General features: G+C 35.4%; 1 protein-coding gene across 2 annotated transcripts in view; it reads left to right on the top strand.

Annotated features, from left to right (window-relative positions):
- The window catches only part of LOC118282013 (serine proteinase stubble), a 160,875-nt gene that overhangs the window by 81,676 nt on the left and 65,941 nt on the right, over positions 1–13,258 (top strand). The window contains exon 3 of one of the 2 annotated variants that reach the window (XM_050707356.1): positions 9,058–9,156. In XM_050707356.1, coding sequence (XP_050563313.1) covers positions 9,058–9,156 — 99 coding nt within the window. The remainder of the gene's footprint in view (positions 1–9,057; positions 9,157–13,258) is intronic. The other variant, XM_050707357.1, reaches the window with a different exon arrangement.

Genomic DNA, 13,258 nt, shown 5'->3' with positions numbered 1-13,258 from the left:
TTACCGGCTTATACCATAAAAAAGATGTACGTCAAGGAGTAAACTTGAAACAATGATAACATGTACATATCAAGTACACTCAACAGGACTTTATTGTCTAGGAATAAAAGGCAGAGGACCCTATTTAATAGTTTCTGTTGCGCTCGTAAAGTTTCTGCCTTTTATTTTTTGTAAATCCTATCTTAGAGCTCTAAGCTTTTCTACATTGCCCAAGAGGTATTCATCATTTCAGCTTTCTACAGCCTGTATTTTTGGCTCTACGTTGTCTTACAATTATTCAATAACGAATGAGTTTCATGTACATTTGATTTTTGATTTAATACAACCCAATAATTGCAGTGGAAGAAAGTATCCCCATTGAACACTTCTTTAAAAACCAATTCCATTAATAAGCTCAGACAGAACTGCAACAAAACGTGTTAGCAATCACAAATCATTTCACTTCCAATAATTCAATTACACTTGAAAGCGCTAACAGCGTCCCAAAACACAACAAAAGAAATCAGTCATCAGCCCATCATCTCCAAATTAATTCTATACTCCTTGTTACTGACGAGATAAGCCGTACGTCAGTCCGTCAGTCCATCACGTCAAGCGAAAGTGACAGTCGTGAGCCATCGATACATTTGCTGTCAATCATACGAGAAAGCTCGGCTAAGTATACTAGTGAACGCTAGCAAATTTACTTGTCAAAACATTATAACGAATTTGAAGAAAGTGCGGTGTTGCGTGCCCTTAGGTCGGTCGTGACTCGGCAATTTTTGTTGTAACATGCTTTGTGTGTAGCGAAAGATAATGTTAACTATTGTTTCGATTGCAGTAGTCTTGTTTAGAGGCTTGACGTTAATGCGCCGCCATTTTTATGGTGATGACTTTTGACGTTAGCTGTCACTGTCAAAGTGACGTGTGAAAAAATGCTTAGCGTGTTACTTTTCATTTTTTATTGGAGACTCGATTGCCATCAAGAAAAAGAAAACCGTTTTATTATTGATTTGTTTCTTTAGTTGTCTTTTTAGCTTTTTATTACTTAAAGTTGCAAGCATTCAAAATAGTGCTTCACTTTTATTTTTGCCTATTTTTAATGTCAAAGTTGTCGTATGCACTCGGTCGTCGGTATCGACATGAATATTTACCGATTCAAATGTTAAATTCGAATTTTAAATTTCGTATCTGCATGGAACGTCTTGCGACGACACTGAATGTATTCGTCTGTGTTGGACTTTCTTTTAAAAGTGTCGATCTGGATATGGTTTAATTCAATGCATTTGTAATACTGTTTTATTTTATTTACGCTATCTTTTCATTTAAATCGATATTTATTATACTGGATTACTATTGGGATTGGCAAAAAAGCTATTTTTATCGCTTTTTATGAACGAAATACACATACGTGACTTTGATTAAAAATTTAAGACTTAAGTGTGATAGTATGGTACGCTGGAACAACTGAGATAACAAGTTACATATTGCTCCACATAAGACTCCAGCTATTACAATTCCAAAATTATCTTTACGACCCTTTAATAAAGTCCATTAAAAACGTTCTCTCAAGCGACGCTGTATAAACTTCAGTAATAAAGTCTTCAAGTAAGACAGGACTAATTCCTTCTAACTTTGTCCCCTCTTGGGGCTTAGAACATAATACTTAAGTACTAATCTGGTGCTTACTACTGTCTCAATTATTGGTACTTTCCCTTAAATTATTGGAACGATTTGTGGGTGGATCTTTGTGATGCACTCCTGTGTTAGCTAAGCGATGCTATGAGTATTTGACTGACTGCGTAGGTCGAATGTGGTCGCAAAAGCGGCTGTAGAACACGAGGTTATTTTTTTATGTGGGGAAAATTATCCAATGACTTCTTCCGCCATGGGCGAGGCGAAAGGGAATGTCAGACTATCATTGACTAAAACCCACCCTGTTCCTACTCCTGCTTTTCGAGCCGAAGCCCCGATAACCCGCTAGGCAGTCCGCAGCTCAGAGTACGAGGTTTGTAGATTGACGAAGATTTGAAACGATTGATAAGTTACGTTCATGTGCAATCAGTTGTTATGTAGATTAATGAAAATTAATACCTAACTAAATCGAATATATCAAACAGTGAAAATAGGAAATAATACTTAATTGGGGATCCATTAATTGTAGTAAATGTAAAACGATGTATTAAACCGTAGAAAGTTCGAAACGAAAGGAAACGAACGAGTAGCCATCATTCAGCTTAATTGAGTTGCAATGTTCATTAGAAATTGCAAATCGTGTCCCTTGAAGTGACTTGATTTCTATCATATAGGGAAATGAAGGAAAATTTATTGCTAATGCCTTCCTATCACTTTGTTGCACTTTGTGGCGCAAGAAAATAGATTGTTTTATACAATGAAACAACAGCAGATAGTTTTTTTAATCTGATTAAGTCTTATTATAAGTTCGGAGGATAATAATAATTACTTAATCAAATAAATTCTTTTGAATATTGATCTGATAACGAGTTCGGAAGCATGTCGATTTTATTATTAATTTGCCATCAGTGTAACCTATTGTTGATTTGATGAGTATTTAGGGATCTGTTCCCTGAAGTAAAATAGAGTAAACTTTTCTAAGATAGGAAATGAAAGATCCTTGAACCAGGCTCCCCAATAGTTGTACGTTGGGATTTTCCATTTAGGATTTGTGACATCATCTACCTCTGTCACTAGTTACTAAAAATAAATGTTAGTCTTTATATTTTCGCCATCGCTCATCGTGTAGTGTACACAATCCGTAATGAGGCTTAAGTATAGATAATTTAACAACGTAACGGTCTATAGATGATACCTAATTGTCGGATACGCTTCCAATTTTCCATTTTGTTTTCCAATGAAAGTATAATTTCACTTGATTAGTGGCCTGTAATTTTATAATAGTATAGTGTTGTCCAGTCTCATGGATCGTAGTTGCTTTTTTTTGTTATTTTGTTGTGGTGTGGGTGATGTTATGTCTGTGTGGCTGTGGTTTATGTAATAAAGAATATTATTAGGAACAAAATGTGTTGGGAATGCTGATTATAATCGTACAATATTTGTGTTTCGAAACTACTACTACTACAGTCACTTTTTTCAAAATATAGAAAAGATTGAAAGTACCCTTAACCGACAAGCATGCATGAAGACTGCTGACTGTTGATGAAGCGAAAGGTGTGAAGTGTGTAATATTCGAGGCAATTGACGATCCATTGTCTCTGCCTACCCCCATAGGAGACAGGCGTGAAGTCATGTATGTAGAAAAGATGTCGAATATAATTTTTTTAGCAGTCATACTATGAACCTGACTTACTTTATTTTACTAAAATTACTAAGAAATCGTGTATTACAATACCCACAGAAACAGTGCCACAAAACAAATTATCCCACTCTAATCAGCTTCACAATAACGTGACAGCAAAACAAAGTAAACAGCTACACAGCTACCTACACTACAGAGAATCTCATAAAAACCGTATCAGTACAACATCAGTACAGTCTCTGTACGAGATCCGTGATTAGTTCGCACGCCTGTCCACACCTGTCTAGTTGATGAAACTGATGAGGATATACATCTACTAGAAGTGGCATTGATTGTGCGATTAGTTTCAAGTGAGAATGGTAGTGTGTGGTGAAATTTAAAAATACTTCATTTAATTCATTTACTAGCGGGTCGCTAGTAAATGAATTAAATAAAAAAGCCCCAGCTTCGCATGGATGCAACGGTGATGCATGTATTATACATATAAAAGGTCCTCTTGAATCACTCTATCTATTAAAAAACCGCATCTAAATCTGTTGCGTAGTTTTAAAGATTTAAGCATACAAAGAGGCATAGGGTTAGAAAAAGTAATTTTGTTTTATACTATGTAGTAACAATAAATTCGATGATGTAGATTTTAATCATGCAGTACATATAAATTGTCATAAAACAAATGTTATTGAAAGACCGTTTCGAATAAACGTCTTATGTTTAAGTAGGAATTGTTTCAATTATGATTATAAATGTCGTTAAATAGTTATTGAAATTAAATATTAAAAAAAATATGCGATCCAAAATTCATCGATGGCATTGTAAACATTTGGTATCAGTCACTACATCTATTACGTATTTTAACACGACATACCTATAACGTGTCAAGTAATTAAAATCTCTTCCAGTCATTAGCCATAGATCTGTAACCAGACTACCAGGTTTTTGCTGAAGCATCTATTTAAGAGCTTCAAGGTGTATTAACTCAGGTGGTCCCCGATAATGACGGTGCTAGACTGGTTGACATAACCCAGTTTTCTCTAAGTGATTTGTTTTAGAAAAACCTCGTGGAAACTGAATCTAATTTTGTACCTAAATTTTTATCATTACACGTAGATTTGTTTTGGAGTTGATACTGTGGCGACATATGAAATAGGCAAAATTCTACATAGACGATCGTCGAACAAATCAACGTATGATGTGATAAAACACCATCATGGATAAAAAATCCCAACAACAGTTGGGCAAAAAGCCCGTCAGGCACTTCATTCTATCCCGTCATCACCTTGTCTAATCAGAGGATCCTCTTTTTCTTTTCATTTTAAATTTCACTCAAGTGCACAATTTTGCTACCCAGGATCATCAGGATGATTTCTTGAACTTGTCTTTCCACAATTTGAAACTAAGAAAGAACAAATTGTCACAAACAGTAAACAAAAAATAAAACCAAAATCACTAATTATTTTTAACAAAAAGTTGTTTTAATGATGATTTTATTACTTCGTTCCAATTCTGGACAAAGGCTGGTAGATGGAAGATTTACATCAGAACTTTTACTTTCAAAATTTTAATGGATCCTCTGTTTTTATGGCTCAAAAACTTAAGTGCTCGACTTGTGTAAGAGGTCAAAGATTTTCTAGAAATATCTTGAAGAACTTAAAATGGGATTCTTGGTACACTTTCACATTTTCTGCTGAAGATTAAAAGCGTTTTATTGACCAGAAGAAGTTTTCTAAGTGTCAACTATCGTTTACTATAATATCAGAATAGGTGTTTTAAAAGGTATTTTTACGTAAAACGTATCTTTTTCTAGGTATTTGTAATGTTTTTGCGTTCGTTAAGTATAAATCTAAAGTGTATCTCCCAAGTGTTAGTTAAAATGAATATGATCAGAACATATTAATTACATGCTGTACAGTAATTGTTTGGTCTTTAAAGCGGTTAAAAGCAAATTTTTGCTGAAATAAAACCAGTAATAAAGGGAAGTAGAGAAGTAGCTAGAATAACCATCTAAAATGTACCTAAAATAACCATCTTTTGATTGAATATTTTACAGTCTACTATAATAGTAAATCAGGTAAATACAACTTATCGAAAATAGAGACTTGGCTCAAATGTGTTCTGGGTAAGACAGTAATTGATATGGCCATAATATACCCGTTAGGTGCAGGGCAGGAAGTCTATGCTTACCTTGCATTGCCCATTAAAACACCGTTGACAAACCAGACGAGTTTATCGCAAATAGTTTTACTACAGACGACGTATGAAGGAGCTCATGTTGATAAGGATATTTAAAATGGTATGTGGCCTGTCGCTAGTTTAAGTAAAGTCGCAATAGATTCCAAGCATGTCAGTTTATTAGGCTGGTTGGTGGAATTTTGAATTACTAAATTAAATAATAATGTCGTGATAGCTCAGGTGGTTTAAGATGTCCGCATCTCATGCTTAACGACGGGTTCGAAACCTACTAACAGCAAGTACCAATGTGACATTTTCCGAGTTATTAGATTATATAGACACCACTGACAAACGGTGAAAGAAAACATCGTAAGGAATGGGCTTATAATTTATAATTATAAGTCTGAAATCATCAATTCGCGTTGAGCAAGCGTGGAGATTAAGCCTTTGATTGTCGACAGAAAACTGTTGAAGGCAAATTCTTCGCTAACTCCGGTCACCGCTCGGTGATTTACGTAGCAGTTATCGTGTTAATGCTCAAACCTTCTCCGTGCGAGAAGAGACCTTTGGTCAACAGTGGCCACTTATAGGTTGTTGATGTGAAATAATTATATAAGAATCACATCTGCGTAAATGTAATTTGTTTATTTTTTTTTTATGATATCATCATAAATCAGTAAGTAAACTTCATTAACAAGCATACTTCTGCCGACCCTTTCAGAGAATGTCATTATCAAAAGGTTCATAAATTATATTTTTTCTGGCTGACGACGGTAACAAAGCGCCCCCTGTATATCCTTCAGTAAAACAATTATACCGTAATATCACAATGACATATTAAAGACCCTTTTCCGACCCACATCAGCTATTACTCATAAAATCAAAGTAAAAACATACAATACAAATTGTTGGCGAAGCAACAAAAAGTTATAATGTAAATTCTGTGGGCCTAGTGGAAAAGGATCTAAATGGAAAAATGCAATATTTACAGGAGACGCAAAAATCAGTCCAATTCGTGTTTGACCATGAAGTCATACATGAGTATTATTTAAACCGCTACTGAATAAAATACATCTGATATTTGTGTATAGGTAAACAAATTGAATGATGAAGCATTTTTTTATAGTATAAGCCGGTAAACGAGCAGACGGTTATCTGATGGTAAGCAATCGCCGTCGTCTATGGACACCCGAAACACCAGAGGCGTTACAAGTGCGTTGCCGGCCTTTTGGGGTTAGAAATTTAAGGGTTGTTGGGGTATAATGGGATCGGGGATTGAAAAGATTGAACCCAAGCGCATTGTTTCACGTCGGTTTACTGTGAGGCCGTGATATCAATCCGAAATCTCCCATACTTAATCATTTTGGCATAGTAATTTTCGACAAAATTGGACTTATACCCCTTTTTCACTAGCACCACAGAATTTTTGACACCCCTACCCGAGTATAGTTTGTGTAACCGAGTTTTTGAAGTTATTCCTTGACGAGGGGCAAAATGGAAGACTGTCATGAGATTTAGGAAGCAATTTTTGAACTTTTTCGCTCCTTCGAAACGATGTATTGTTGAAATTCGTTCCGCTATTTCTCTTGGCTTCCGATAAAGTGAAAGAATTGAGTTTCGTATGTCGTGTTCTTTGCAGATTGGTATATTGTTTCGTCTTTGAAGATCTTTCTTTGAGATTACGAAGTAGGTTCCTTTTTCGTGGCTTGATGAGACGTGAGAAATGTTATGTGTTAGACGACTGTGGATTATGATATCTTTTATTAGGCGCCTATAAAGGCATCCTGGCCCTGACTTAGAACAAGATTCTAGAAAGTGTGCTTTATTTATGGTAGAAGTAAGTTCGAAACTTCAATAAATAACAAATTTTGTCAGCGGATTCGCCCGAATAGGGTAGACGACTAATTTTCATTTTAATTCTGCCCTGTTCGATTATTTTAAAATATTAGGCACATATTATTTACTACCCCATCATCATCTCAATTCCCGTGAAATAAACATAGTATTTGTATTATCCCAGACCATAATTTACCTCTGTTTCAAATTGCATCCCGATTCAGCCGTTTTGACGTGATTGAGTAACAAACATACATATAAAATCATCACTTTCGCATTTATAATAAATAGGTATTAGTAAGATATCGTGACAAGCGACACCAGTAATGTAGGACAAACAAGCACGGTCGATATAAAGGCAGGTGCGGAGTATCCATAACATATATGTTACGTATCTAGATACAGTACTTTATCACGTATACGTGGAATAACCAAACAACTTTGAAGGATGGTACCAGGTGGGCTTCCACAGTTTCTATCAACTCTCAAGGGGTGAAGTTCGGAATTTATGTATGTATGTAATTACGGTCTACCCAAGATCGCCTAATACCCCACTAGGGTTCAATAAAATGGTCCCTAAGGTATTCTAAAAGGAATAGGTCCTTGAGTCCGTATAGAAAGCACGTCTTGCTAACCTAATCCTTGAAATCCCTTTAATGGATTTTCTGCTTTATGACTTTTGAAATAGAATTGAAGATCTGTTAGGAAAAATAGGCAGGACTAGTTTGATATGCGTGGCGTCTGTATTCATTACCCTCCAGACGCACCCCATTTAGCAATTGGTAAATTAATTCCACTCTTTTTTCTCACGAAAATAATTTATAGCAGTTATTTTCATTTAAACCTAAATTGCTGTTAAATAATTCATTTTCAGTTTCTCTTGGTCTGAATAAATGTGTTTCCAATTTATTTCGCTCAGAACAGGTGTTTGAATTGAATTTAATTTTCGTTTCAAAGCTTAGTTAAAATAAATGTATACTATTTTCATTCTGGACCAATTGTGATTTGAATCCGTTTTGTGTAAATAAACAGTAGAATACAATCTAATTACTTTATTTATTTCATAAACAAGGCTAGTCCTTCGGTTTTATTTTTGTATTTTACATACCAAATACATATGTAACCTCACACCGTCTCCCATGGAGGGTAGGCAGAAGTGGAACGTCAATTGCTACGAATTTTACATTCATCTTTCGCTTTTTCTGTTCATGCATGCTCGTCGGTTAAGGGTACTTTTAATTTATTTTGGCCCTTCGGTAATATATCGCCAATCTGGTTTCTATATGTCCGTTTAGGGCGCCCTCTACCGACCGCCCCATTCATATCCTTGTATATTTATTTCGTAAATCTTTTTTCATCCATCCTTTCTACATGTATTTTTGTAACTAAATATCGAGAATCTAGGGACTATAGATTTCGTCTTTAAAGGTATTGAATACTAGTCATCAAAACTGTGTGTCTATAAGGAACGAAAATAATGTATCTTTTTATATTAAGCAAAGTCAGAACTTAAACTGATCTAAATTTGCATTTTAGAAATGCATGACAAAATTCATTATCATTAGCGTTTATTTCTGTCTCCTTACTTCTTTACAGTACCTAAAGCCCGAATACTCAAACGCTACTCCATTTTAAGTTGTACTTATAATATCGTACTATCTCTGTCATTTTATAAAGAATTGATAGTGAAAGAACTACATTTCAGAGCGTCTTAAAATTGAGTATTCGGATATTAGTTCTTTATTGTATTTGATAATCGTATAAATGTCTAATAATGTCTTTCTCATTCTTTCCAGGTGTGGTTGTGATGACATGGTGGTGGGCGCTCGCGCTGCTAGCGCTGTCTGCGCCCGCCCGCCCCGCGCCTCGGGCGGGCAACGGTGAGCAATTTTACAGTAAGCATCACATTGCGCACTATTTCCCGCACGATCGCGCCCTGCCACCGATAGTGTCGCGCTTCACATTGATGTCATCGGCGTGGTGATGGTTATGACAAAAAGAGCCATTCGTTTTCTAAAAGCATGAATCTAATATAATGTCTAGTGATATTCACTTAGTATTCGTGAATAATCTCATGTAGGTTTTAGTTATATTCTCTCGGTAATTAATTTATTTTACAGTCTTACTTTTCAATATTTCGATTTTGTTTTTATTTTACTTACTTAATTAGTCATTGAATAATATTATTGAATTCGATACCTAACTTTACAAAAATGCAATTGCTACTCAGCACATACGACATATTTTTGTCTGTTTTAGATTTTTTTTAAATAAAAACCTCATAACACTTAAAAGTAAAGACATTACATGTAGTTAAAAGTTTTATTACTTCTTTTATTTCGCTCTGGGGGAACTATAAAGATATATGGGCGAGGCTATCGGCTGTTCTAGTTAAGAAGTGGGCTCATAAACGATGACATACTAATAACAGTGTTTTGTTTTGTTGTGTGCGCAATCAGGCGACTTCGCACTTATCAGTAACTTAACTACGCAAGTACTCACTTACTTGCGATCTTCTTAAGCATATTGTACTTTATTTGTTTTATTTTGAGTTGAGATTAACTCTCCTGTTGGTTTTTTTCGTAGCTTGATGTTGTATAGTTTTCTTTTGCACTGCGATGCGGTTGGCTTAAGGTAAGCGTTTATAGGCATCGTACGCATCGCACACAACGGATTTTAGTTTGTCTCGTATAGAAACTAATACAACTGATCCGTCCACGGATCCGCATTATCGGCAATGCCTACATGCGTTGCGTTCCGATGACGTCATACAGAATGCGTGTGATGCGTACGACGCGGGTCTGTGGACGCTTAACTTTAAACTACGCTCAATAATTACGAAACTTGTCAATTATGTAGAATATGATTGGATGAAACCTATTATGGATTTATCGGATTACGTTCTCAACGTCTTTTTTGACAAATACGCGTATGAATAACTCCAATTATTTTACTACCAAAAACCAAAAATACATTGCCTAGTCGTCAATTTTTATTTTAAAAAACTTCTATTATTCTCGTTATGAACGGAATAAAAGAAATGGCAGGAGTTTTAAACTGTTAAGTGAAATTGCCGTGTCGATATTTCAACGCTTTGCAAAAAGATTTTTTCCTTTCTTTTAACAAAAGGGAGTTAGGACACTTTGATTACTTTCAAGGAATAAAACTTTTATCTTTAATTTAGGATTGTCTTCGCTAAGAACTTTTTATTTGTGCTAATGTAAGATACGAATAGTTTGGCCAAGTGGTGACAGATTGGATTAACAGATTTTTTGAGACATTCAAAAAGTTTCTTTGATTCTACTTACATTCGGTTTATTTTGGGAGTGTTTCTAATCTAAATCTATCTTTTTATGGTATAAGTAACCTGATGGTAAGCATTTATCACCGCTCATGAATACCGAAACACCAGAGGCGTTACCAATGCCGGAATTTTGGGGGTTGGGAATTTAAGAGTTGTTGTGGAATCGGGGATTGGGAAGATTGGGAAAGGGGGTAATTGGGCCTCCGGTAACCTCACTCACCCAACGATGTGTCGTTATGAATTAAAGATTTTGAATATTCTCCCACTTACCTACGAGTATCTATCTTTATCCACACCTTCCCTAAAAAAAATAGAACAAAACAAAAAAGCAAAACACATGAACATCATCATCTCATTGGGGCCATAAAGCCAGCAACTTTGTATCTATTTCCATAAGCTTTGGGTCACCAACAAAGAATATCATTTACAAACTTTATTCTTCAAGGCCAAACTCGCATATCAGAGTGTCGTAAACCGCGAATTATCTCCGCTGGTTTTATGGCCCATGTAAATTTACTGTTTCGCTGTACGATGGGATTTTTATCCTTTTGCGTCAGTTTTAAAGGACTTTTATGGGCTTTGGATGTGGGTCGTCATTTATTTAATGGGATTATGAAGGATTGACTTGGTGAAGAAGTGGTTGCTAGTTACTGCTGTGTTGCTTGTATATCGTCTCGCTTCGATCTATAGATCCTGCCTACATATTGGATTTTTTTAATGTTATAAACCGATAAACGGACTCACAGATCCCCTGATTGTAAGCAACAGCCACCGCCCATGAACACCCAAAACACTAGAGGCATTACAAGTGCGTTGCCGGCCTTTTTGGGTTGTTGGGGAATCGGGGATTGGGAAGGGAGGTAATTGGACCTTTGAAATACAACACAAGCGTTGTTTCACTTCGGTTTTCTGTGAAGCCGTGGTATCACTTTGGTCAAGTCGATAAGATCGCCAAACCCGCTCTCATTTCGATCTCATTGAACGTAAAATAAACTCGTAACTCTACTCGTACTAAGCCCTCTGATTATTTGGTTGATTGAAGCTGGCCAATCAGAGCTCCTCTTGTCATAATTGTGATGATATTGATTTATAAATTATTAACATTATTACAATCATATACAACGATTATCTTGTTAAGTGTAATTATACTAATTTCCTTGTTTTCAGTAAGAAAAGTAAAAAACTGAACTGAAAATCATCATAACTCAACACCTTTTGTCTTCGAATGTACCGTAACGTTATCAAAGGCGTTCTTAAGTACCTGTGAAGTGTAAGATCGGTACAGTTGAGTAGTAAAGTGGATGGCAGCGATCGAAAGTGAAGAGTGAACTAAGAAAACAAGTTGAAAGCTCTCTCTATAGCACTGGGGAGACCACTCACTAACAAAATGTGAGACTTTTTACGACTTTTTTGATGTTCCCACTTAGATACCGAAGTTGCTTGATAAGTACTTAGTATTTTATGTAGTTGCAAGTTAGAGATTAAAAGTATTGAAGTGAAAGTGTTAATGCGTATGTAAATTGTTATTCGTTATCTGTTACTTGATTTGATTTGTGTTTTTAGAAATGGTTAATTGATAATTTCTCTTCCATTTGCTCCAATGTATTAATTAATCAAACTGTTTTTAATTGCGTAATTTGTTTAAAGACATCTCTTTTATTACTTTTTTTTGAAGGGGAATATCGTTCAATGTCTTCTCTCGCCTTGGGAGATGACTCTAACTGTTTTAAAACCACCTCGTTCCTACACCTGTTTTTCGAGCTGGAGCCTCGGTAATCCACAGCTCTACATTTATTGCTACTACTCCCATTGAATGTCTGACAAAATAATAAACACTGAACATAAATTCAAAATTATGTAACCTATTTAAAAACAACAAACTCAGTAGCTTTACGCCTAAAGATTACAATCATCATTACTATCTGCAGTCACTCATAAAATGTCCAACATAACCAAAAAAAAAACAATTGACATAACCTCAAAAAAAAAACGTTTTTATCTCAAACCAAGATGGCGACCCCACATAAGGGCCATGTACTTGTCAAATAAAGGCGTGTATGCGATCCCATCGCACCATAATTTGTACGAAAGTGAAACCACTTCGCTTTCTTTCCGTCAGTTAGAGTTTGGGACACGAAAATTACTGAGCAAACGAATCTCGTACGGAAAAACTACGGTATGGTACGTATTTGGGTTGCAAAGTCAATTTGTACTCACGATTTTTAGATAGTGGAAAATAATAGTGTAAATAAAATCAATTTTCCTTTCGTTCAGATTTAAGTAAGTTATCATAAGAGTGTTAAGTTAGTATAAGAGAGTCTATTATCACGTATGAAGTACAAATCTTGATACTGTGTATCAATATCAATTTACTGTGATAATCAATATCTTGTTACTGTGATGATACAGCTACGTGTTACTAAAAAAATGCTCAATCAGTACAATCATAATATGAAACCAACTCTACAGTGTGTGGCACTGTGGGTTGGGTCGCTCCGTTCCCTACAAAATGTTTGATTAAACCGATTGCTGGCCTACAACTAATGTTCGTGTGCTCGCTCATCGTACTGATGGGCTGATCCAGTAGGGCTAATGTAATGTATGTAACGTATTAAGATATTATATATTGTATAAAGGTGGTATCATTAAGTGTTTTGTATAGTAATATTAGTGGTTAGTGTAACATGAAATAT

This window comes from Spodoptera frugiperda, chromosome 31, assembly GCF_023101765.2.
Source record: "Spodoptera frugiperda isolate SF20-4 chromosome 31, AGI-APGP_CSIRO_Sfru_2.0, whole genome shotgun sequence".
NCBI classification, from domain to species: Eukaryota; Metazoa; Arthropoda; class Insecta; order Lepidoptera; family Noctuidae; genus Spodoptera; species Spodoptera frugiperda.
This window is presented reverse-complemented; position numbering and strand designations above follow the sequence as displayed.